This window comes from Egretta garzetta, unplaced genomic scaffold (genome assembly GCF_000687185.1).
Source record: "Egretta garzetta isolate BGI_Z169 unplaced genomic scaffold, ASM68718v1 scaffold76, whole genome shotgun sequence".
Classification (NCBI taxonomy): Eukaryota; Metazoa; Chordata; class Aves; order Pelecaniformes; family Ardeidae; genus Egretta; species Egretta garzetta.
The window spans coordinates 874,528-902,320 of record NW_009259859.1 but is presented as its reverse complement, the minus strand read 5'-3'; the positions used below and the strand labels follow the sequence as shown (position 1 = coordinate 902,320).

Here is a 27,793-nt window from a genome sequence, read left to right as displayed (position 1 = left end):
CAGTCAGAACTTTGGAAACTGCTGTCCACCTTAAACCAAATTTGAATGAAAGATGTCCCAAAGGTCATTAAGTTCCCACAAGTTTGATGAAAACTGGCGTTCAGAAGAGAGGAGAGACCCAAATGAAGGTGTCCTCAGAGGGGCAGGCGGGCAGATGTGTGCATTCTCTGTGGCAGCAGCTGGCAAAGTGGCGTACGCGCATGTATGGTCAAACCAGCCAGCATGAGTTTAGCTCCAGATCAGCCACAGCCTGTCATGTCTGTTATTTGGAGGATATGTCATAAGACATGCAGGGGGAAGTTGGTGTTACTGTGGCGGGGAGAGGAAGGGGACACAAAGTACAAATCCATAGCAAATTAGGCTTCATAAGTTCTGTTGCGTAGAGAGAAAATGGGAGGTTTTTTTAATTTTCTGAAACATGCAATAAAGCCTCAACAAAAAGACTGTTCTTTATAAGCCTTTATAAAGCATTTTATTCAAACCAGTTCTTGTAAAGCTTTGAATAAATTATTTTCTCTTCTTATGGCCAAAATGCATGATATATGGATGTATACACATTAATGAAATTGCCACTATGCATTTGGCAGCTGTAGAAAATTTGTGCGGTAGAGAAGAGAGTAGGGTGGAGGAAACACTGTTAAATCCTGTACCTTCGGTTTGCTTTATTGACTGTAGCCCCAAAACATAAAATCTTGTTACATTGTCCTAGAGCAGATGTTTATTATTCCTCTATAGGTGTGAAGTATTGTAGACACGTGCTTCTTGCAGCCACAGGGGGGTCCTATTGCTGTTCAGGTTGACAGGAAGAGTAGAGCAGTGCGTTGAGTGCAATTCATTACTTCCTAAATTTGTTGTCTGTGGATCAGCAGAAGTTGGCCATTGCTGCACTAGGAGGATGAGATTCTTATGGAGTTACCTGTTGCTGTTCTGTTTGAAGGGGTTTTTAACCTGTGCACTGTTCCAGCCTGGCAATGTTTCATGTGTGGTCACTAACAAGAGCGCAGTAAGTGGTAATACCTGTCAAGGCCTTTCAAATGTATTTAAAATGAACAGGATCCCCCCCAATGACGAGTTTTCAACTCCTCTCGGTCACTGTGGTGACACGGGCCCACACTGAGTGGCATAACCACTCACAAGCCAGTAGATGGTGCCAAGGGGATGTTTTACATTAAGACTGCAAGACCTTCAGTTGAAAAGCCCTAATTCTGGGTAACTGAAGCTCAGAAGGCACTAACAGACGTGAACAAGGTTCTGTGCCCTCCTGGCAGGCACATCCTGCTCTTGCATTTCTGAAAGTTGTGAGTGAGGCTTGAGGAACACAAGTGGATGGATGTGATCAGCACCCCTGAGTGCAAAACATGCTCCAAAGCAGAAGATTCCTTCAAGCTTTCCATGTTTTTCAGCCCATAAGGCTATGTAATAAATTGACAGGTTCAAATTGTTGTGGCTGAGGTTTCTTGTTTGGGATTTTCTTACTTTTACAGTAAAGTTGACCACTTAAAGTACACAGAACATATGCAGGAAGGATGCATTTGAACCAATGTGTGCCGGTTTTCTGCAATTCTCAATTTATCCCAGCAGAAAAAGACAAAGAAATGCAATTATGTTGTGCTCTGAATTATGTTATATAGTCTGTAATGCAGTGGGTGGGAGAAGGTCTGCCTGTTTAGCCTGTTGTCTGATGAGTATTTTAAACCTGACCACTGTGTGCTGTGAGCCTTACCCTGCAGATCTAGCCTTCATAACTCGTTTTTTTTCGTATTGCTTGTGTTTGATGCTGCGGACAGGCTATTGCAGAGGCGTTTGAAAGCTTTTTACATCTATGTGCAGTACCATTTTCAGGTCAGACATTTCAACATTATAGCCCAACTAAATGCAGCAATTGAGATTGTTGTAGCTGTTTCGATTAGAAATACCCGAAACTGAAGTCGGTGTGCTTACAGTTGTGGATAGCTATACATTCATGTCCTTACAGATATAACAGTGTAGTTTACTCCCATAACTACCTTTATGCTAATATAACTGCATCAGCACTAGAAAATGTTCTGGTTTAGTGGTACCGGTTTCAAACTGGGGTAGGCAACACAATGTAATCGCTGTATTCCCAGGCCTTTGTTTTGCAAATAGGCAGGGGATATGCTGTAATCTTATTTATTGGATAACAAACTTTTACAGATCATAACACAAATCATTCAATAGGTGCAATCCTAACTACTTTAGAAAAGGACTCCTCATGAGCTCAGTACTGTGTTTCAAGTCCCAACATAGAGGAATTGTTTGCCTGCTGAGTTGTCCTCTTCTTATAGCTCCTGGGATGTGTAATTTTATTTGTTCGTTTGTTTAATTATTTATTTAGAGGGAGGAAGCCCTCACATAGCAATAGGAAGATCACACATATGTAACTAACACAGACTTACTCCTTTCTTCCAGCAGTGTGATGTAGCTATCAGTTGACAAGGGTATTTGTTACCAGTTTATATTCTTTTAAGGTTGGGTTAGAATGTATGTGGGATAGTGTTAATTAGAGTAAAATTAGGTAACATTTGCATAAATCCAAGTTAAAATGTCATGAAAATAAATGTCAAATATGTGTTATCTGACAGTTCCTAATTATATTGCCATAGTATATTACTTGTCTTCTTGTGTGATTTTATTCAGTTTTGGATTTCAATGATCCCTTCAGTACTGAGGTTAAGCCAAGAATCCTACTCATGGGATTGAGAAGAAGTGGGAAGTCTTCCATTCAGAAAGTTGTCTTTCACAAAATGTCGCCGAATGAGACTCTCTTCCTGGAAAGCACAAACAAGATCTGCAGAGAGGATGTTTCCAACAGCTCCTTTGTCAACTTTCAGATATGGGATTTCCCTGGGCAAATTGACTTCTTTGACCCTACGTTTGACTATGAGATGATTTTCAGAGGCACTGGGGCACTGATATTTGTTATTGATTCTCAGGTAATAAAAGGGGATTTAAGCTACCTTTTTCTTTTCTTCAGCAATAGACAAATGGGTTCAAAAGCACAGCTTTTTTCAAAATAAATAATTAATGTACATCACAAATACCCATTAAAAGAAAATCATTAAAATTGAAGAGCTGCTTGGTTATTTTTAATCTCCCTCTGCAGTATGTTCAAAAGTTAACTAATTTGCTTTAACATCTCAAGGTTCGTGTGCTCAGACTCCTAAGTGATGACAGCATGAGATTGGTGCACATGCTGGATGTAGGCTCAGGCTTCTACTTTTAAGAAATAAAAAAATTAAGCTGTTGTTGAGCTGTAGCACTATCTAAAAGTATCATAAAATTATATGTATATTTTTAAGAACTTTCCTATGGTTGTAGCTTTTCTTTTTCATTCATTAGGATGATTATATGGAAGCATTAGCTCGGCTGCATCTTACTGTGACCAGAGCCTATAAAGTGAATCCAGATATCAACTTTGAAATCTTTATCCATAAAGTGGATGGTTTATCTGATGATCACAAGATTGAAACGCAAAGAGATATTCACCAGAGAGCGAATGATGACCTTGCAGATGCTGGACTGGAGAAGATTCACCTCAGGTGAGAAAAGGTGCTGTGCGGAGTATCCTAAAGAGGAGAGCAGCTTATTTGACAAGTTACTATTTTCTGTTCTCTTGAAGTAGCAGGCAACAAGCTTTTCATATATGAAGGAAAAGGATAATCAGAGATACTGCATTTGACCTGAGCCAAACAAATTATCTTATTTCTGATTGCTGTCTTGGAGGGAAAGATGGAGAGATGTGCTTAAAAACAGATGAGAAATATGCCAGAGTCCTACCAGTTTTTGCTGTGGCTGCTGTCTTGAAATAAGTTCCTTGTACAGTGGCAGCAACTGGTAGAGCTCCAGCCAGTAGAGTATATATGCTACCTACATCACTTTTGCCTTCTTTGAAGCCTGTCTGCCTCACAGTCCCCTCCCAATCACTAGTCCTCACTGCTGCAGCTTGCTTGGAGCCACTTGGGAAGACAGGTGCTGTATCTTTGCCTTATGTCTGCTAATAAAGCACATTGTTGTAGCACATAATGAAAAATAGTGGACTTCTGCAGACTGGGAACTAGAGGACATCAAGTTGTCATAACTTTCTCAGCACTTAAAGCCAAGTACAAATACATTAAAAAGAGACCTGTTCCGTGAACATGCCAGCTCTTCAGAGCTCTTAACAGCTTGACTGCATTATTGCTTTGATAAATGAGTCCACAGCTTTCAAAAAGCAGATCACAACAGACATACTCAGTAATATTCCTTTCCTGCAATTTGAAAAATATTTTCGTGGGAATACCAAGGTGAGAGTCACATCATGAAGTTCTACACTGATGTATAGTTTGCAGTATCTAGCGTTTGTTCAGAAGTGAAGTCCTATGCTTCAATCATAACATGTGACTTGATCACGAAGGGTAATTGCATAAGTGTAAGCACTTGCTGTTTGACAATATTTCATTTCACTCATATTATGAAAGGTACATCATGTTCACAGTATGTGGCTAAAAGGAAAATGTGGTGACGTTTTTTTCCAGCTTTTATCTGACAAGCATATATGATCATTCTATATTTGAAGCATTTAGCAAAGTGGTACAGAAACTGATTCCACAGCTCCCAACACTGGAAAACCTGCTTAACATCTTTATTTCAGTAAGTACTTGTTATATACTTTGTCTGTAGATCCGGCTATGTCCAACATGCATGTTCAGATACTCTGTTCACTGCCTTCTGAGAGATTATGAGCAATGTGAATGCTCAGAGAAATTATCAAAACTTAGTTGAAATGCACCCACATGCAGCTTGGCCTCCACCTCCCTGTCTGTTAAACAGTGTTGCTGAGCTTCTGAGATACTCACAGTATTTCTTGAATCACATAAAGTGGGTTAGCAGCCATCACTTTCCTGCTCGTACATTAATCTGAATGTTGCAAAGGTCTGTGCTGCATGCATGTGTTGAAGTAGTACTTAAAATTTGTGTAAATAAATTCTAAAAAGAACATCATCTAGTCTGACCTCTTATGTAGAGCTTCCTAGCATTAATTCTACTTTGTATCGAAGTTTAACCTGCTTAAGAAAATCTTCTCTTGTCTTGAAATGTTTAGAGGTAGAGTGCATTACAACTTCCACAGCTTCTATAGTTACTCCCGAGGCCAATTAGAAGAGCTTTGTATACCTAGTGGTTTGTTACCACTGTGGAGGTAATTGCTTGCTCCACTGTTCCTGTACGTGTGGTCCCTTCCTCTCCTTTGTACTGGTTCTGACACTTGCCTGTTCCCTCATGGAGTCACTAATGCACTATTTAATTTAGTTAAAAGCAGGTCACGGAGGAGTCCAACATCCTCTTGTTTTGGCACAAGATAAAAGGTGGCAATGTGTGGCCATGAGCAAAGGGGAACACAGTGAGTAGGTTATGAAAAGGGGGAATTCCCTGTTTTGGTAGTTGTTAAGTCAGGTCATAGCAGCTCCTGAAACTGCACTCTTTCTCACAGTGGGCTAATTTTGCACCTTGCATCTGGCATTAGTTTGTCAAGCTTCAGTTTCTAAGCAAGGTATTTTGTTGTGCCTTTTAATGATTTTGAAGTAATGAAATTATTTAATATAATTCAACAGCCTGTAAGATAAAATTAGACTTTACAGTTTCTCAGTGTAGGGTGTGAAAACAGAGAAAAAGTTGGATGTGTTGCTGAAAGGGAGAGCTAGGATTAGAGGAAGGTCTTTCCAGAACTTATTCTCTTACTGTTAAGCAACAAATGATGCTATTTCATAATGAATTGTTTGTTAGAAAGATCTGTTTCTACCAAAATGGCTGGACTATATACCAGTTATCATCCAGTCTCGAACTCCACTTAGGACAGAAAGCTAATGGAGGAGTGATGACAATGGTTCCAGAGCAATTGGATAGTGAATATGCTACACAGTCTTAAAGAGGAGGCTGACTGAATGATAGTCCTGTCCTCCTTGTGCCGAAGTCACCCCAGCCACTCATATTGTGAGTCAGATCTCTGTATGGGGTCTCCTCACGGTTTGGAGTTGGTGAGAGATGTGTACCGAACTACCAGGTTGCTTCCTGAATGACTGATGACAGTTGCGTGTGTGTCTGGAACACCCCCAGAAGGCAGCTCCAATGATATCTAGAATATCAGATGTAATCTGTAAGGAAGAACAAGTCTTTCAAATCAATGGGAAGTCCAAAAAAGTGAGAGAGGTATGCTATTTCCCCTATTCAGTAGGGGAAACAGTCTCAGACTGTTTCTTAACTCCAAATAGAGCAAAATCCAGTTTGTTAATGACCTAGCAAGGTGTAGTTGCATCACTATGTCCTCAGCATGCTTGCTGTCTGTTTTTACAAGTATCTTCTATCTGCAGACAGGAGACTCGGAATGACTCTTATTTGCAACCACAGGAAGACTAAACAACATTCTGCAGCATAGAACTAGTTAGCACATGCCTCTTTACTTTAGCAACTTAGTGACAACAAATCTTGACATGGATTTTGGTCATGCCTTACTTCAGGAAGCCAGTGTGCTGGATATCGAAGTGTGGGTGTATTGGTGTTCTAGTTTGGGGTTTGCAGGAATATTCATGAGGATTTGCTTTCATTTATGCCATGAAGACTACCCAACATGAAAAGCTGATGATTACAAAAATAGATCTGTGATCACTCTTAAGTTCACAGCAGGTTTTTGCCTAACTTTATAGTGCCACAGTGTGTTAGCTTGTACGTTGGAGGAACCATCAGTGTGGTAATACTGCTTCTACATTCCTTAATGTAGCTCCTAGTAAAGCATAAAATAACAGTTGTTTTGGCATTCAAAACCCATGTAAATCTTACCTGACTAACACTCTTATCAGCTTCATATAGAAGGATGTCGGAAGGATGTCTGGTTTTTAATTACTGTGGCCTTACCAAGCAATCAAGTTGCGTGACACAGGAATGTAGATTTTCATTTTAAGGTTGTTGGGGTTTTTTTGAGAGATGTTAAAAAGTATGTGTTAAAAACAAACAATGAGTTATCATGGGAAAAATAAAATTACATACAGTTTTGTTTATTTAATGATTTAAATTTCATAATCTGTAATTCAAATGTAGTATTTAAAATGAAAATTCATTCACTAAATCTGCTGTTTGCCACAAGACCTGTTTAAATAACTGTACAAAATTCATTCCTAACTGTAAGTGACTGATAATGTCCTGCCAGTTCTTTTAAAACTTACTTTTTCAGGGCCAAATTCTTGCTTACTTTTCATACTTTCAAGAAGGAAAATGTTGGGCCCATTTACCTAACCTAGGAATTGGAGTAATACTACCAGTTTTACAGGACCCATTCCATGTAAAGAATAGAAACTCCCATCTACTTTATCAAAACCAGTATAGTTAAGAAACATGGTTTGAATTTCAACTACCTCACAGTTTTCACTGTTACCCAAAATAAAATTTCATATATTCATTGCAGAATATTTTTCGCAATGGCTCTCTTGGTTCAGATTAGCCATGGAATACTCTTACCTCTGTTCAGAGTGCTTGGTAGAGCTTCTACCACATATTGCATCTTCTCTCCAGACTGTAGGGTTGTGTTAGAGATGACTATTGCTTATTCCGGCCCTGCTGTCATTGACATCAATGGCAGCATTTCATTCAGTGGCATAAGGCAGCTGTTGTTGGCCTTTGTTTCTCTAATAAGGAACCCTCCTGCTCTAGTTAACAGCAACAGTTGTTTTCTTATTGTCATTTTCCCTGGCTGAGCATTAATTATATAATGTGTCTTTGAATAGTATTTTTTATCCTCTGTTTCCTGATTTCTTTTTTATGACTTGCAATTATTGTTTGTACTGATGCCTCTTTCTTCCTTGAGCAATTTTGTCACAAACGTTCTGGCAAATCCTTTGCTTTTTCAGTTAAAGTTGTACTAAAAGCCCTGGCAAATGAAATCTGTGAAGTCATGTGGGTACAATTCAGTGGTTACCACTCCTGGCAGTCCATCCTGCCCTTTCGCCAAGGTTTCTGTCACCATACAAAGTTCGACAGAAGCAAATATGTGCCAGTTTCTCAGCAGGTCCTACCATGGTGTGTTAGTTTCAACTGAAAATGAGCACAGTTTAAGTTAAGACACCAAACTCTGCCTTTACCTTACCTTTTAAACTGTCACTGCATGTATAGGCAGGAGGCAGCAGCTGGAGTTCTGAGATGGAAAAATCACTTCTCGTTGTTAAATGTTATTATATTGTCACTGGCATCTTAATAATTCAAGGTACATCTTACCTGTACAGCTGACATTATCATTATGTCTCTATATAATAGAAAATTTTATAATCGACTCCTCATGAATGACACTATAGGGCTTAAGTTCCAACTTCTTTTGTCTAAAATGACTTGTATTTTCAATTCTGTGTTTTGGCAATGAATTATGGCTATATACTTACATGATATTTACAGGTGAATCTTGTGATTAATTTTATTTTACAGCATCTGTTGAAGTATGTGAGGTGCTGTCAGAATTATTTTTTTAAAAATAATATTACAGAACTATCACATGTGGCAAGAATAACCAAAATAAATATGCATACATTTTTGTTCATAGTGCTCAAAGAATATAGACTCATAGAGCCATGTAGGCTGAAAGGCACCTCTAGAAGTCAGCTCCTGCTCAGAGTCAGTTAGAGCAGGTTGCTCGTGGCTAGGTCCATGGTTTGTGTATCTCTGATGGAAGTCCTACCACCTCTCAGGTCAGCATGCTCCCAGTGCTTCACCACTCGCATGCTAAACTTTTTTTCTTTCTTGTATCAAGTCAAAATTCCAGCTTGTGCATTTTGCCTCTTGTCCTTCAACACTGTAGCTCTGAGAAGTGTTTGGCTCTGTCTTCTGTGCACCCTTACATTGGGTATGTGTAGGTAGCAATGAGCCTCTTCTTCAGGCTGAACAAACCAAGTTCTCTGAGACTGTCCTTGTACATCATGTGCTTCAGCCCATGTACCTGAAGTATCTGCAGTGTATATTTTGGTTTGAGTATTTCTTTTATTAAGAAATAAAAGACTTATTCAGTTGAGTCTTTTCCACAATGAAATGCCAGAAATTCACCTCTGTACTCTTGTTATTACTGATGGGTGTTTCCAGCCTTAGTTATGCGTGCGATGGTGGCAGAATTGAGCCTCTTTAAGAAGAAAATGCCCAAAATATTGCTGGCCATTGTTCAGTAGCCTACTTAGGGTTGAAATTTTTCTGTTTCAGGAAATGCAGAAAGTGGGAGGGTCGCTTCAGTCTCTTAAATATGTATTAAATAGTTGACTTAGGAAAGAAGAAGAAGAAAAAGGAGAAGTTCTGTAACTACAAAGGAAGCTGAAGCTATTAAAACTTGTTAGGGGTTTTCAGTGTGTTTTTTGGTAGTTACAAAGCTGCTGTGGCAGCAGTCCTAAACCATATTAAAAAGGAAAGCCCATATATGGAGAAAATTTGGTTTGTTCAGAGAAAGTTGCATCTCTTCCTTGTATAGGTGGATTCTGAAGCATATTTTACAGCTTGAGCTTTAGCAGTACTGGGAAATTGCCCTTTGTGTTCATGCTGGGACAGCTGCCCAGGTGCAATCCCTTGATATCAGCAAGCAAAGCTACTGTTTTCAGTTAAACAGTACACATTTTTTCCTCTTCTTTTTTTTTTTTTTTTTTTTTTTTCCCCCCCAGGAAACAGAGGCTTATGGCAGTTTACTTATCTACTCAAAGAGTATGAACTAGCATTCCTGGCTAGCCTCTGAGAGCTGTGAATATGATACATCTCCAGTATGGAGAGAGCCTTAGTCAGCTTGGCAGGGTGATAGGAACATAGCTGTCATCACATTAGCAAGCCTTATTATTATAAACATGGCTTTAACCACCAATGCTACATGAAAACTGAAAGAGCATCGTCAAAATACTGGTCTTTCGCCTGTGATCCTAGAAGATGTTCTAAGGAGCCAGACAGTAAACAGCTACAGACCCCGATGAGACAATTTCTCAATTTCCTTGAGAAATGAGTTCCTGAACACTACTACCTTCTTTGTCCATCAACTTCTTTTCCTTATTTCTACCTTCTTACATGTCCAGCTTGAATAACTTTAAATTACAGCTCTCTTTTTATGTCCATTGTTACAATCAAAAACCCAAAAGCTTGATCTTGGAAGTTTCCCCCCCCCACTCCATTTTCCACTGAAGATAAATGTAATCTCTCCAGACGTTTTCCAGAGAGGGGAAGTTTGGGAGTATAACTTGGCATTATGGCTGCTCAGAGGGAGAAACTGCTGGAAGGTCTGCGAGCATCATGGTTTGCTACAAATACAACAGTGCTGTATGTACAGGTCTTTCAAAATGAGCTTCATTGCAGCTTAACTTCCACTTCTTCAGCCTAGCTTTTTGTATAACAGGCAAATAGGGGAACAAAAAAGCTTGGTATTTATTTGAAGACATGGTTTCCATTATATTTTTCTTTCTTTTTTTCTTAACTAGAATTCTGGGATTGAAAAAGCATTTTTATTTGATGTAGTCAGTAAGATCTATATTGCAACGGACAGTACTCCAGTGGATATGCAAACTTACGAGCTCTGCTGTGATATGATAGATGTTGTGATTGACATTTCTTGTATATATGGGTAAGTAAATTCTTAATGTTTTTCATAAAACTATGTACCTAGAATCTGAATGGCCTTGAAATTACAATGGTGTGGGTATAAACAATAATGAGAATGTGTAATTTGTCAGGACAGGGGAGAAGGAGGAAATGGCAGGCCTCTGAAATACAGATCCCCTGCCAGCAACAAGCACTGTTCCCTGCCCAGCCTCTTTTGTGAACACCTTCCTCTTTCTATGCTAATAATTTTATGTGGAGGAAGGACTGGGAAGTAACCAACCTAAAATAAAAGGAAACATTCAACTTTTTTTTTTCCCCAGGGACAAATTCAAGTGAAGGATGCCTCCCATTTGAAAAAAAAAAAGTGGACCATATTTAGTTTTGTTTACTTTAATAACAGGTGGCCTCTACTGGCCTCAGAGAGCTGCTTCACTCTTGCTTCAGTTCTCTATTCATCCTTTTCTCTCTATATGACCTTTGTGTTTTGTTTTTTTTTTTTTTCTAGTTTCCCCTCCTTATACCTCAGCAACTGGAGATCTCCTGGGGTAGCATGTACATCTCCTTGCAAGTTATGTTTTAAATGGCTTGGCCCTTGGCCAAAAGTAATGCCAGCTATTCCTGGGAAAGGCAAGGACACGTTAAGAATTAGTGCATTAAGACGCATAGACTCGGAGGCTAAACTGCAGCATGCTTAGAGCGTGGTAGTCTTTGGCAGCCTTGCATTCTTGCCTGTTGGTAGATTTCTTGTGCTCTTGGAGAAGGTACAAGGGAGAGTCCAAGCGCATATGTGCCATAAGCATTAGATCTTCAAAAGAACAACCAGTTGTTGAATACCCTTTCTAAAATGTCTTAAATGTTTATATTCTACTGTATGTTTCAGCTTTTGGAGTTGGTCACTTCAGTAACTGTACAAGAACTTGTGTTTTACAGAGATATACCACAAAGGATGCTGATTCTGTGGCATTTTTTTTTTATACAAAGATGCTGCTGTGTAGTTCAAAAGACTATGTGTTTAATTATCCGTACAACACCACTTGTTGGGCTCTCTATTCACAAAATGTCCCTCTGCCACTGTCTTTGTAACCATTTAGCATTTATCACCAGAAATCTGTTTGCCATGTTTTTAGCTATAGAATAAAGACATGATATTACAATTAATTTCTTGTCCTCTGTTCCTGGAGCATCTGTGGAACTTTCTACCTTAATATATTACTGATACTAATTGTTCTGGGGGGTTGGTGATAACTACCCATTTAACAAAATCTGTGTGTGCGTTCAGGACTGAGGGTAAAATTACAAGGTATAAACCTAATACAGTGATCATCACGACACATCATCTGTGCAGGAGGAATCTGTTTTCATGATACGATGTTGCAAAAGCCAAAATCTCATGAGGAAAGTCTCATGATGGCTTAAGCTATCAGTCAGCTGGCACTGCTCAAGCAAGGTTACTAGATTTGGCATTACCAGGACAGACTTACTGGTTCACATGTTTCAGATAATGTCATAATATAGTACATTGATAAAAAGAAAACAGACAATCTTGTGGTAAATGATTGGCAAATAATAAAGGAAAAAACAAGGCTCCAGTTCAGGTACTTGGCAGTCAAACAATCTAATTTCTAGCCCCAGATGTAAGATTTGGTGTGTGATCGGATAAATGATGTAATCTCTATGTTGTCTTAGTTTATGTAGTGTGTAGTCTGAAGAGCCTCCCTGAAAGGTTAAATTGAAAATTTCATAAAGTTTGAGACTATCTGGTGAAAGAACCAATGTGGGAGTACTTTCGTTAGCTCATCTGGTGGCTTATCTTTTCTTGTTTGTTTGTTTGAATATTGCCCCTTAGGCTTAAAGATGACGGCACTGGAACTCCTTATGACAAAGAATCAATGGCAATCATAAAACTGAACAATACAACTGTCCTTTATTTAAAAGAAGTGACAAAATTCCTTGCTCTTGTTTGTTTTGTCAGAGAAGAAAGCTTTGAGAGAAAAGGTATTTTTCCTTTTTCTAGTATTGCACTACTTTTTCCTTATATTAGCAAGTTAATGAATAACTGTGGTTGTCATTAGCTGATAACAGTCTCCAGCTGTATTACAAATATTAAAGGTAAGTACAGCTTGACAGAGCTTACATAACATGCTTAAAGGCATGAAGTATTTGTGCTGGCATTGAGATAAGATGAAATCATAAATGTATTTGACAACTTTCTGATACGAAAGCATATGAAAGTTTACATCCAGTACAGTAAAGCTTCCATCTGCAAGAGTAGAATGTGTCAGTTTATCTTGGCTAACACTGATTTGTACCTGTTGGCGCCAGCATACGCATTTGGAACAGCTTGCGTGCCGCAACCGAGGGAAAATTAGTGAAACTGGCTGATAGAAAGAAATATGTTCTTGCTTTTATCTTTGAAAGGAGGCTTTTGAAAAGCTGCATATTTGGGAACTACATGTCTTTCATATTTTGTGGTTGAAGTGCATAAAATTTCTTGGTTATCTCTCTGACCCTGGTCAAGGTCAATCCTGAAAGCTTAGCTCACGATCGCTCTGCTCACTGGCATGATGTTCACTGAGTCACTGGTCTTAGTGAAATGCCCTGAGACCAGAATTGAGCAGTGGAAGAACAAGCCATCATCGGGGCTTGTGTCCTCATCTCGTGATATTAATTCTCTAGTCAGTGCTGGTGTGTTTGTGAATGCAGTACTCATACCATGTCTGCTGGGCTGTTTGACTTTTATTTCATTGAACTTCAACCGGTTGAATTTCTCTTTAATACCTGTACGGTATTATACCTTATATGTGAATGTTAGAAGTGGTCACTTTCTTTTTTTTGCTGTAAGCATAAAAAGTGTTACTTTCACAAACCTAGTAGTAACACTTTTTCTGAAAGGACACCATGTTGAATAAACACCCATTAGGGTTTGTCCACAATGTGTCAGGTTATTATGTCTACATAGTTTGGGACACTTACTGCTGTAGCCTGTGCTCTTTAACAGTACAGTTCTGGTATTAGAATGCAGATTAGCTTTCGGTGCCTGGTGACTTCCACATAATATTTTGTCCTGGAGAAAATCAAAGCGTAACATGGTGGATTTAAACCAGTTAAATAATGTGTCATCTCCTGTTAGGGAAATTGAAGTGGAAAACACTGCAGTACTTGAGTTGAGAAAGCTTATGGCATTGACCTTGAATGAGGTCATATGCTCAGTACCAAAATTCTGAAATTGTATCGCAGTATCACACAACTGTAGCACCCAGTAAGTCTTCCAATTGACTACCAATATGGCTTTACAGCTTTTCTGTGGGATCACATTCAGCCCACTCACATGGTAATATTATCTGCCTATTATGTATGTATGTAATCTAACAGCATGTCTATTGTGTTATTTTTCAATTACAATGTAAGATGAAATATAGCTGCCTGTTATTTGGCAATATTTCTATCAAGTATCCATTTCAAAGCTCATGCATTGTCAAAAAAAATGAAAATTCTTTGATTACTAGATACTACTTATTTTTATCATAGTTATTCTGTAAAGCAAATTTACAAAATGACACCATATTTTATGAAAGATTTTAAATTTTCTTGTAGTATACTGAGCACTTCTCCAAAGCTCTTTGTTAAGGCTTTCTTATCTGCTGACGAACTTCTATTTGTTTTCTCTTAAGACTAGTAAGTATATTTAATATCAGACATAGTATGAAACTATGATGCTTGCTGAATTATTTTTATTTATCAAACATGCTTTTGCTTAGCACAGAAAAAAATGCCAGGGAAATTCACTGATTATGACCTGAGAGACAGTGTGGTATTTCACTAAGTGTAGAACCTAAGCAATTTTTTCATTACCTAATTTGTATAACTGTCTTTATTAATACGGAAAATATTTCTGTCTCTGTAGGATTAATAGACTACAATTTCCATTGTTTTCGAAAAGCCATACAAGAAGTATTCGAAGTAAGAATGAAAGTAGTAAGGTCTCGAAAACATCAAAGCCACATGCAGAAAAATAAAAGGCCCACTCCCAATGGGACACCAAGAATGCCACTGTAACTGAGGTTTTCTGGCAATGTGGCGAGCAAAGTTTTCGTGAAGCTGATGTGACTTCTGCATCTCATTGCACTGAGTGAAGAGGAAGACAGATGGGACTGATGTATTATATGAATTTTCCTTGAACGTTCAGAAAGCACTGTTTAAATATTTTTATCCAATCAGTTTTTTTCATATAGTGAGCACTTTGAGCAAAATGTTGTATATATAAGCATTGAGGTGAACACTTGTAAGAATTTTCTTAATATATGCTGTAAACCTTTTCCATGCCATATTAAGAAAAAACAGCTGTGACAGAAATACTGGGTACATAATTTGCACTTTTACATGTTTTCCTTGTGGAGCTGGACTTTGATAAACTTAGTTTTTATGGTGATTTTGATGCATGGTGTCAGGTAAAATGTATGCTGTAGTTGATTTACCTGCTACAATCAAATTGGTTAGTAAACAATTAAGAAAACTTGGTACAATGCCTTTTAAAATTTGTGACAGCTAATACCTAACATTCATACAGATCTAATTTCGTATATTTTTCAATTTGTAAATTAAGAATAATTTTGAAGTATTACAGCAATAAGCACCTTACCAGGGATCATAACTGGTAGGTAAATATTAGCTTTTATAAAACAGGCTTTTGGCCAAATTTCATCTGGAGTTCTTCATAACACTGGTCATGCCCTCTGTTGGGTCTGTCTTTAGTATTTACCTCAGCATATACCACTAAAATACCTTTCTATAAAGAGAATTGTTTTGTAAAATGGCTCTATGTTGCACTGGTATTTTTATAAGGCTTCAGAGGAGGGTGTTGTGTCTGAAAGGTTGAATTTACATTGCTAAGTTTGTTTTGAGAGCCTGTACATCTGCAGTTGGCGCAGTGAAGAATCTGTATGTATTTCCACCCTGATGTTCTGATGTACTGATAGAAAGTCCTAAAGATGTGAGCACTGGGTTCTGGTTCCCTCTAATAGGGGTATGTCTGTGACTGAAATCAAGAAGAAACCATGAACATGAGGACTGGACAATCTACCTGCTGTAGTAATCAGCATACATCACTACTTCTTATTTTAATATTGAACATGGGCAGGTTTGGCACAGGGTCAGCCAGGACAGCAGAGCACTCTCAAACCTAAAAAGAAGTAAAATGTACTTTCTGAGTTCTGTATTCACTGGTTTTGTTTAATTAATGATACAAAATCATGGTTTCTAGTAGGAAGAGCAACTCTTTCTTTTTTTCTCAGTCCCGCCGCAAAGCAATTGCATGTTTTCAGCAGTGTTGTCAGCAGCTCTTGGGAGTGGGAAGAGCTTGACCTGAATGGGAGGCAGCTTGCCATACACGAGAAACAGGTAAGGGGAGGTATTCCTCACTCATTCATAACTAATGTGCCCCGAGCTGAGATAGCTCTGGAGACAGAAGGGAAGATGGAATTTGAAAGTTTTCTCTTAGCCAAGGTAAGGTCTGCTGCATGTCTATCGGTGAGTTAAGAGCTCCCCATGTTTGCTGGCTTCTGTTGCACAAGGGGGGGGGGGTTAACCTGTGGTAAGCAAGTCTAAATTCAGTTGTGGTTTGAATGCAAATGCAGAGTTTGTTTCTGTATGCTATATATTGACACATCTTGAGGCTGTAGTACTATACTGAATATACAAGCTGGGAGAGCCAGTTGGCATGAACGCAAAGGCTCCCTACACCAACATCTGCCAAAAAAGAGACCAGTAGTTTCCATGCCCTTTACTGCTGCCTGATGCATGTGACTTATGTTTTTGAAACAAATTGGCTCTTTTGGCATGAGTCTATTGAATATATGTGGAACTCTAGAAAAAGGTGCTAGTCAATAGATGAAGCTCAGCTCCATCAAGGCTCACTTGTTACATAATGCAGTCCTAGGCGCTCAGGAAGGTGAGAAACGTTGAGGATAGCCAGAAGTACCGGTCCTGGTGCCAGTGTGAAAGACAATGACAGTAGCTGTCATCAAAGCAGAACGTTTCAAAAATATAGAGAGTTCCAATTCCTTTCGGTACTGTCACCACCTGTCATCTCAGGTGAGGGCAGCTCTTCTGACCAGCCCCTCAGTTAAAGTAACGCTAAGCTGTCTTCAGAGTTCACCGCAGCAATAGTGGGTAGGAGCCACCTTCTGACAGCTCTCCAGTCCACAGGACTTTCACTGAAGGGCTGCCATAATTTCTGGCCACACATTTGTCTTTCATTTTTTTGAGACCCATCACTGGGTCACAATCTCTGTCCTTCTCCCTTGACTCCTTCAAGTATAGCTGACTATGTGGGACAAAGAACACCTAGCAAGCTGGACCAGACACTGTTGGGTTTTGCTGGGTTTTGTTTTTCAATAAAGTATCGCATCATACTGGTTATGGTATGAAACATAACTAAATGGAGTTTCCGTATATTTGGCCTGAGTTCTATGTAGTCAGGCATACCCTTGTATTTAGAGACTATCAACTTACTTAAGACAATTAAGTTCGCTCTTGTAGTCCCCTCCAGAATTTGGCATAGATTGTGTTGCATAATTTAGTGAAGGTGACTTTAACTAACATATAAAATTTCTAATTAGATATATTATCAGAGTAAGCATAATTTTTATCAGATTACTTATGTTTCAAATATGTTTAATTATAAAATGTAAAGAATGTTAAAAATGCATTATGTTTTACTGTTTAACTTTGGTATTTTCAGTTTAGGTGAGGACTTGCATGTTTCACTTTTGCATAATCATTTTCTGATTAGTACCTCAGATTTTCATGTTCTAGCTGAAGTGATTGAGCACTGAGGCATGAGAGGTTTGGTGTTGTTTTTTTTTTTAAGAACATTATTTCAAATCTCTTTCCTTTTCTTTTAAATTTTATTGAGTCTTTTTATTTTAAAGGGATGGAATACCCCATGTGCTACAAGAGACAATACTGACAAGGCAGTGTTGAGATACCTTTTTTAAAATTGGAAATTGTGCAAGAAGTAATCACTTCTCAAATAGTGCAGTATTTTGAAAACACCTGATCTGTGAGTCTCCATTTTTAAGTATCATCAGAGTTGCCTAGACATAGTAGGGACCATTATTGAACTAGCCACGTCTCTTTAAAACACTGCTTTAGAATAAACCCAAACCAATTTAGTATCCCATAGACGCTTTAAAGTCAGGAGCTGAATAACTACAAAACATTGGTTCCAACAACTTGTTGTAGTTGAGGAAATCTCTGTAAGTAATTCATTTGGCATCAGCCCAGAGTACTTAATGGATTCTCTGAAGAGTTAAAATGCATCCATGAGCATGCACTGGAATATGGCTATTTAAAACGTTACCGTGCTGGAACGTCTTTCTAAAATTCTGTGATTACAGAGGTTCTGTGCATTAGCATGGAAGTGTAATTAACAGGAGTAAAACTATTCTGATAAAGCATAATTCAAGTGGATCATTTGAGATCTCATGTTTTGTGACAGCACAATTTTTTTTTTCTCATTAAAACAAAAATTCTGGTTTTTCTTGCATGTGAAATTGTACCCCTGTGGTAGAGTTTAATACTAAGGGGGGTCATTCTGTGAAAGTACTGCAGCAATTTTAAAAAGAAATTTTAAAGTACCTATAAACTCCCTCTATTTTTATATGCATCATCAGATTAAGTTGAAGAATTGAGGAAAATAACCCTAAACAGGTCATCATTATACAGTATTATATATTATACATCATATACTGTTTACTTTAATGACATACTTACTGTCCCCGTCATTTGCACTAGTCATCGCAGAATATTTTTTTCTTAAATTGAACATTGAGGCTTTTTTCCATTTTGTACTGAATGATGTGCATGACATTATTACATAGTGATTTTTGTTGCTGCAGCTATATCTCTGTCCTGTTCAATGGGGAAGTCAGATCATTAACACCAAAATTTCTTATCCAGATTCTAAATATTTATCAATAGCCACGTGTGAATTTACTCAATTACAGACAAACACATCAACTTCAACCATTTCAGCTGTGTGGAAAATGAGAAATAAGCTTGGTTGGGAAATTCTTTTGGGGTCCTCTGATATGGTGGCATATGGTTGACATCCCACTTGATTTCCCACTGTATTAATATTTGCACATTAGCTCATGCACATCTCTTCAAATGGCTACATTTCAAAAAGACTCTAACAGACTGTTTCTTTTCATTTGTTTCCTCCCTAATATCTTCTGCATTACCTTTCTCATTTTGCAGGTATTTGCATATATCTCTGTATGCATGTTTCATTGTAAACAGGTCAGATGATACCCAGTCTTCTTAGTTCCTGCCAGCCTGCTCTCTTTGGCTTATAAGCATTATGAGCTACAGGCTAGGTCTTCAGCAAAAAGCTACTGAAAAAATACTGAGTACAAAAATATCTAAATTGTATAACATCCATTACATGCTACTAACATCCTTAAAAAGATACAGCATATTTATGTAATATCTTGGTATGTATGGAAACCATAGAATACGTGTTCATATTTGTTAGAGTTTATGCTGGCAGTCAGATTTTAAACATTTCTTAATCATCTCCAGAACATACTTTAAAATAAAAGATTCATACAGATAAATACATCCAAGGAAAAAAATTGATCTAATGCAGCAGTTTGTCACAATGTCTCTTGGACTAAACTAACATATTTTTGATAAGGTAAAAGAACTTCAGGAGACTAGTCAGAGAAGATACTCCACTGAATATTTTCCGTAATAATACCAGGAGCTGCTACAAGAAGGAAGGATTATTTATTTCAGAATTGCTGAGTACCAGAAAGGAGGTAGAGAAAAAAACACTGATGCCCTTTTTTAAAAAAACCAAACAAACCAAACCTACAACTAAACACAGCCTAAATTGAGAAGAGTTGGGATTAAACACCTCATAGATGAGTGCAAATGTAAGAGTCCAAAAAAAAAAAAAACCCAACCAAAACCAACAGTGGCCTAGCACGTAGGCCAGAACATTTCATAGTGTATTCCAAGCAGCCTTCTTTCACAAAATGCAGGCCAAGAAAAGACAAAGGGCTTATGAGAACAAGATGCACATGTGTACATTGAACCATGGTGAGGTGGTCTGGGCAAGCTCAGTTGCACCGTACGGTTCTCAAAAGCCCACGTAGTAGTGGCCCAGCAGTGACTTGCAGGACAGTATCAGAGCTGTCTTTGCTATTATAGCAGGATTTACCCTTTATGTAGGTTTTGATCTTCACTCAGAGTGAACTAAAAGCCATTCTGGACTCTGCTGAACTAAAGGGTAGTGTGGGTACAAATATAAGTATAAACCAGGCACGAACACATTCACATTGAAATTTGGAAATGGGTTTCTCAAGCAAGAGAGCAACAATGTTCTGGAGCCTCTTCTCAGCGCAGGGAGAGCAAACAGCCTGACTGTCCAAGAGGAACCTCAGCTTGTCCATGAAAAGGGGTCTAAGTCGTGAGCACGCCCATTCCCTGAGAGTGCCAGCATCAGGGAATGCTATGGGCCTAACTCACTTTTTCATCAGCACTGCACATTTCTGACCCAGGTGGACTCATGTTTGCATGTAGGTGTTTATATGTCAGGTAGGTGTCCACTCAGCCAGGACCAATCTATTCATCACTCCAAGTTTATGTTCTTGGTCCTCCTAATTAGGCTTCCTCCTTGCTCCTTCCCACACAAAACATGAGTCTCATATCTAGTTCGTGCTTCCTTGATAAATACTGCTCTCGTCCTTCCTCAGCTTTCTGTTATTCCAGATAAAACAACCATCCAGCAGTTTGTGAGCCAGTAATGCTTTCAGAGTCCTTCACACGCAATGCTGCGAGTTCTCTTCTGCAGCTGTGGCTCCTCTAATGCTGCTGATAAAACTTCTTGATCGGATGGAGTGGTGGATGTCCAAGCAATAAACCTAAAATCTTTAAACAGCCCTCCTGGGGTTTCTAGAAGCCCCACCATCCACTTTTCGGTGGTATCATTCAAGGGACCTGACACCTGTGATACAATTCCTACTTGTTAGGAGGTTAAATCAACTATTGGTTGAATTTTCCCCTGCTGTTGATGCACATCCACATCAGTTTTGGGGGCTACTTTGATAACAACCAGAGCCATTTGAGATGTGGGAAATGTAATCTGTTTCAACTCCTTTTGCAAAGAGGTATACAGAGAGAACAGGGGTGTGCCTTCTGGGAAACCCAGCAGAGCCAAATCAAAAGGTCCCAGGAGCCAATATCTTTGTCTCTTAAACCCTGCACGGGGAGGTAGAACCAAACTCAGCTTTTCTGCAGTGCCCTTTTCAAAGACTGAATCATCTGCTGGCGAGCCAAATGGTCTGATCCACAAATTGCTTCTCTTTCAATACGGCCTTCACAGCTGCTCGAACTTCTTTTGACTGCCAGGATGCCATTCATCACGCCGTCTGGCCTCGCATCCTAAGTGCCAAATGCAGGCTCTGCAGCAGAGGCACACGAGTCAGCTCACTCCCACCACTCCTGTCCCCCTTGCTCAGCGCTGTTTCCAGTCCCGTTCCTTCAGCAATTTGATTTCACATTTCAATTCCACATTTTCTGTCTATAAAGCAGCAGTTGTCATTCCAAGTTCTGCAATTCTTCATAAAGCCCATTGTGCAGAAACTTGAGTATTGGCTTTAAATTTAGCGTTCTCTTGACAGATTATAAATACCTTTCCTGCTCTTCTCAGTGCACGCCCTCCCTTGAAAGCTTCTTGCTCCCATGAACTGAGTGCATCCTTAAAAGTTCCTCAGGATGGGTAAAGTCCATTCCCTTCTGCTCTCCCCTCTTTACATTACTACCATTAATAGTCCCCATAAAATACAAGCTATAAATCTCTAATTTGAATAGTTACGACAACACCAGACTGCACAATTGTTCTGAGCTTTTGTTATTCCTCTTTCAGAATAATACAATTCCTCTGCAGCTTGCATCCCCTGCCAGTCTGCACCCCTCATGAGCCACTTTGCTAGATGCCTTCCACCATCTGCAAAAAAAACCCTGCAAGCAGATACACACAATTCAAAACTGTGAAGTAATAATTTAGTGATTAATACAGTTGGCTATGACTAGCAAGCTACTAGACTAAGCATTAACATGCTCGCCTCCCCCTGCAAGACACCAGATGAGTCTTCACTGGCCAGTGTCACCAAACTGCCATTTTCTGACTCTCTTTCTTTTCCCTTCCAGCATTTTATACCTTTTCACATCCGTGTTTTTCTTCTGGCCCTCATCTCAACAACCCTACCTCCATCTCTAGGTCTGCCTATTCTTGCCTGGCTCTGCTGTACGGCCCTTTCTTAGGGGTGCAGTGATCTCCTGAGCATGCTGAACCACGGCGGGGCTGGGCCCTACTGGGGCTGGGCTGTGGAGCCCAAGCAGCTGGAACTGCAGAGGGAGGTGACTTGCTAGTAGAGATCAGGCTAATGTCATCGGCTGGAGCAGAGAGAGCAATGCGATTTGCCAGAGGGTAGGCATGTTCGGTCAGCAGAGTCACTCACGACTGTTGTGATTAGGGGATTAGTCCAGTTCCCCGCATGGGTCCCTCGTGTCATTGAAGGTGCTCTAGGCACTCCACCTGGCCTTCAGCTACTGCTTCATTTGGAATGGCACCAGTATCCCATCTTCTACCTTTCTGCTCCATATGGATGTCTGGCATACCTTAGGATACCTCATGGCATCAGATGCTTATGTGTGTGCAATTGAATCAAGCCCTAGATTTCCACTCACTATCTGAGAAACTCCTGGGTGTCGCAGATATCTACAGGGGGCTGGAAGAGATGACTGATAACTCAATATTTCTTGGTTAATGACACAGTCAGCTTTAATCATCCTTACACCAGTTGTAAAACATGTTTTAGGAGTCTTTAAATTAAGAGCTTGCTCATAAATCCTTTCTTCCTATTGCTGGGTGAGTAGGAGCTGTACGCAAGCAGGTACACGCAAGTTCACATTAGAGTCATAACATTTTTGGAATGGATGGGGTGGAAAGACTGCTCGATGGCAGTCCAACAGACATAATCCTGACTGCTTTCCCCTCTGGCTGCCACGTAATTGTGAAGACAGATGCTCCCTTCCCAGAAGGAAGCTTATGGGAGTAAGTTGAAGGGACATGGGCAGCAACTCATGTAAGGAAAAAGTGACAAAAAGAAAATCTGGGGCCTGAAGCCCTGAAGAGGGAAGACCATGAAAAACTGGCTGCATGAGTCAAAAGGCTATGCCTGGCGTTTTCCTTCTAACTAGTAGCACAGGAGCAAAGTAATTTTTAATCTGAGTAGTTCACAACTACTTCCCAACTATCTAGCACTCTCTGCAATTTGCACGGTAAAGAATATGCACCACAGAAAATCTCTGCCATTATCTGTAGTTGCTAAAGATAGAGTAACTAGATCAGGGAAGTCCAGAGTCACGAACAGCTGTCACTTGGGCAGCAGCTTCAGCTGACTTGTGCCTTTGCACGTTTGTTCTGAACCAGGAAACCATCTGAACTATTACAGCGATGATGCCAGACGGGTGTGAGTCAAGTGACTGGCGTGACTCTTCCCATTCTTCAAAGGGAAAAAAAAAAGGTGAAAAATACGTACCTTTATTTTGATTTCACATAGTGTGGACTGCTGCAAGATGTTCCCCAAACTCTACACTGATTGACGGTCCAGATCAGGCACTCACTTGCTGAGGCAGTTACAGCAATCTGGTAACTTCTTCCGTCATTCTCTTTCTTCCCTTTCTGAAATAACGTTAATTAAAAGTAATCTGGCAAAGCCGCCCGCTTTGTGAGATGGTTGCATTAGAACTAAGCTCAAAGAAAAGACAGTAATCGCTTTCCTGAGAAGCACCATGCATCTCTGCAATTGCCACAGGGCATTGGTTACACAATGCTGTGCTTGTTTTTGTCGGTGAGGAGGAGGTGCACTTGTTGAATCCAGATTTACCAGGTCTGAATTCGCATAAAGGATTTTAAAAGCTGAGACTGTATTAGTCACCAAGGAGCACAATAATGCTTTCTCTTCCAAGTGAGTCATATCTGCTCCCACTGATAATACAGTCATATTAATATTAGATTCCTTAATTCCATTAGAGTTTAATTCTGCAGCCAACTGTCTGTATTGAAAGGGTAGCATTATAAATGAAGCAAACCACTCTACATTTTGTGAATTGGTGAATGCAGGGTGTGAACGCTTTCTACGCAGAACTATTGTATTTTCATAAGCTTTTGTGATCTCAAAACTCTTCTAGAATAATTGATTTGTAGCTGAGTTTATGAGTCAGCCTACAAGGCATAAAACCCCCACTCTGAACTGACTTCAGGCAATCACTTAAGATATAGTATACACCACTGAAATGTACCTTACCTCACGCAATTCTGTGACCTGCATTGAGAAATAAATACCAGTTCAATGTCACATTACCTAGCTTAATTCATAGAATCATAGAATTGTTTAGGTTGGAAAAGACCTTTAAGATCATCCAGTCTAACTGTTAACCTGGCACTGCCAGGTCCATCACTAAACCATGTCCCTAAGCACCACATCTACCTGTCTTTTAAATACCTCCAGGGATGGGGAATCAACCACTTCCCTGGGCAGCCCGTCCCGATGCTTGACAACCCTTTTCATTTTTCCTAACATCCAATCTGCTGAGGACAGGGGGATGATCACTTCCCTGCTCCTGTTGGCCACACTATTCCTGATACAAACCAGGATGCTGTTGGCCTTCTTGGCCTCCTGGGCCCACTGCTGGCTCATATTCAGCCGGCTGTTGACCTGTACCCCCAGGTCCCTCTCTGCCAGGCAGCTTTCCAGCCACTCTTCCTCAAGCCTGTAGCGTTGCATGGGGTTGTTGTGACCCAAGTGCAGAACCCGGCACTTGGCCTTGTTGAACCTCATACAGTTGGCCTCGGCCCATGATCCAGCCTGTCCAGGTCCCTCTGCAGAGCTCTCCAGCCCTCCAGCAAATCAACACTCCCACCCAAATTCCCTGAGATCTGCAAGAATATGCACTGATGCATCAGACCCAAGTGCAAAAACTGACCCCCTGTGTCACAGAGGTGCCCTGCCTCCAAGAGAAAGGAGAGGTTTCAGGAGTAACTCCCTGTTTGGGTGCTCCTGCTGGAAGCTTCTTGGCGTCCACCTCCCCAACTCCGCATGCTGAACTCTGCGATTCCCATTCCTACCTGCTGAGCTCCCCTCTTGGCCCTCTAGCTTCAGTTCAATGAGAGTCTTAACTGTTAAAAATGAGGTTCTATCAACTGAAATGTTCATGATTCTTTTAAACTGAGGGGAAATGCACAATACATTTGTATTGGATATAGAGCTATACATACATATGAAAATACCCAACTGTAACATAGACGACAGCCTAATCCCACTTTGCTGCTAACAGAGAAAACTAGGAACTTTTAAAGCATGATTTGTTGGATCTACAGCTAACATCTATGCCTGGTAACACGAATTCTGCTGTAAAAGCTCCAGTAGCTGTGAAGCAGTAATCAGCCTGGAAATGGATATCCATAGTCTGCAGTTGTCCAGGGGATTTCTGCCCATCTGTTTAGTCTGATTTGGCCTTTCTTTCACAGTAGAAATGGCTGTAACTGAAGAATTACACATTTTATCAAACCTTGTAATTGTCATTAATTTTGTAACATGCATTTTATCAGACCTCATGATTGACAATGATTTTGTAATATTTTTTTGCAGCAGAGGGGCCTATATGCTCCTTTGCTCTGAAGCTAGGTGGCTGTACCAGAATCTCTGTTTTCACCCAAAAGAAAAAAACCAAACCAGTACACCACAACTGCGGAGAAGTACATACAAAAATGAGCAAAACCATCTTGGAATCTAGAAATTAAAAAAAAACCAACTAGAAATTATTAGTTATTTTTTTGAGTCAAACTGAAGCCTTCCTACAATGTAAAACATGTACTAAAGACAAACAGTTTTTAGTATTTTGAATTGTCAAACCCAATTATTTCTGCTGTCCTGCAACCAGCTTGGTGAAGTTTTACAAAATCTTTCTGCAAGTACTCAGCGTGGTATTAAGTAACGAAATCTTTGTTGCAGCAGTGTTCAGGCAAACTTTCAGTTTCTATATGCCTCAGCTGAACATGTTTTTATTTTTTCACCAAGCCAGATCATATGACAGGATACACAAGCTACACGAAGTGCTGCCAGCATGTGGGATTTGACTGCAATTTTTGCTACTATATTTGGTGGTTTGTTTTAAGCACAATTTCTAGTACAAAATGGCTTCTCTGTGCAAAAGCCTGAACAAAAGGCAGATGAAAACACAAATCCAAAGGGCATTTTTGACCAGAAGAGGAGGCAGCCACTCGGGACTGGCACCACTGACTATACAGGAGCTCTGCAGTGCCTGCTCCTCGTCTGCCCCAAGCAGCTGCTGACATGTGGGGCTGGGAATTAAGCCCCAGATTTCTACCCCTAGGCTGACTACCTCACAGGAATCTGTGGTTTCACCTGGCAACATTCACCTCCCGCAGCTCTGTCCTTTAACTAGTAATATGCCTGAAAATTAAAGCGGTGTCGTAATGCTAGCTCTGCACAATTTCACGTGGCGATTACCCCAGCACCCAGCCAGGCCATGATGTAGCTTACTCAGATGGGGAAAATGTATACATCCTATCGGTGAATTTCCGTTACTTAGAATTTCAGTCTATTCAGCTTTTTTTTCCCAATAGTGTTTAGCTGCCATGTAGTAACAGTGACTGTGTATTTCTTTTTTTAGCTAAAAGCCCCAGTTTCATGTTCACTGCAGGTGCTTCCTCCTGGAACTATATAAAATGACACTGTAAGTGCTGCCAGGGTCAAAGGCCAGAGCCCAGAAGAGAAAGCTGAACTCCACATTATTCTTATCTAGTTCACAGTAACTATCGCTTCTTGATTCATGATGTTATCCACATAATAATAAAATTTTTTGAATCACCTTCTATCAAAGCAGATCCCAGAACTTTTTACGTGGCAGACAGTTTCCAAAGGCAAAATACTGCTCTCCTACTTTGAGGAAGGGCAAGATTTAGTCACAGATGGTCCCAGAGCCCTTCTGCCGCTGCACAGCAAGGTGGCTCTGGCAAACGAGGAAAGATGGGACATACCTGCTAAGAATGAGCAAAATAGTTCATAAATGTGACACCCTGTGCCTGCAGCTCACCATCTCGAGCGATCAGATCAGCCGATACGAAGCAGAAATGCTGAGATGTGATCAAGAATTGTTGTCCATTAAACACACCTCGGGGTGCTTTTGGTGTAAGAAAGAACCGCAAGGTCTGGCACCATCCCTCCCCTTGTGCTATAAATGTTACTCACTCTCTACATTATTTGTAGAGGTTTGTCATGTAAAAAGGAAGATTGCTTTGCCCTTTTGAAAATTCAGCTACTTGTTAAGGTGGAGTAAAGCTGCTTTATTTATTTATTGCTGTTACCAAAATGTCACTATGCAACAGGGAAGGGAAGAGTAATGCCTTGTTTTGCAATTCTGAAAATACGAGGAGGTGAAAAAAAATATACGTACTCAACTGGTTTTGTTTACAACTGCTTTCTGTTGCTGTTCAAAGAAGGCAAGAGGAAAAGAGAACTAGGACATCAAAACAGGAAAAAATTATAAAGATGATTAGGAAGGATACAAGAGTAAGACGAAATGAAGGACAATTCATGAGCTAGAAACAAGAAAAAAAACTCAGACATGTTTCTTATTTACAGCCTGTCGTGAATTAAAGGGAAACTGAGACTGCTGAGAATATGACCGCTTTGTTATGTATTTCCGCAGCTATAAACTGTTAGAAGTGCTATCCCAAGCGTTCTGTGGCTGTAGCCAGGAAGCAGAGAAACCAAAGTTGTAGATGCAAACAAAATATCCTCTGGCCCCGTGGGATGGATGAGGGCATCTGCTCATCGAGCAAAGCTCTTGCTGGCAATTCTTGCCTAAACTAATAGTCCTTGGCGTATGACCCCTTTTCAGTCTTTCATGATCCTGAACACCAACAAACAAGATGCTACTAAGCCTTACACAGTACGGTTCAGTCTTTTGGGTGGGGTGTCGGTGGGTCTGCGGGGTCCTGGAAGCCCCTTCTAAGCCCCAACCTACCCGTGCTGTGAGGCCTGGAGGTGCCTCACCCCATCACCCCCGTGGCTCAAGGCAGAGACCAGACGGGGGCGCGGGG

General features: G+C 40.0%; 1 protein-coding gene across 1 annotated transcript; it reads left to right on the top strand.

Moving 5' to 3' along the window:
* The first annotated feature begins 950 nt into the window (after positions 1-950).
* Positions 951-16,529, top strand: RRAGD (Ras related GTP binding D). Its single transcript, XM_009640018.2, has 7 exons — positions 951-1,003; positions 2,659-2,954; positions 3,361-3,560; positions 4,536-4,650; positions 10,473-10,615; positions 12,440-12,588; positions 14,498-16,529. Exons 2-7 carry the CDS (start codon positions 2,712-2,714, stop codon positions 14,647-14,649), a joined length of 1,002 nt encoding a protein of 333 aa, XP_009638313.1. The 5' UTR covers positions 951-1,003; positions 2,659-2,711; the 3' UTR covers positions 14,650-16,529.
* Positions 16,530-27,793: the final 11,264 nt, after the last annotated feature.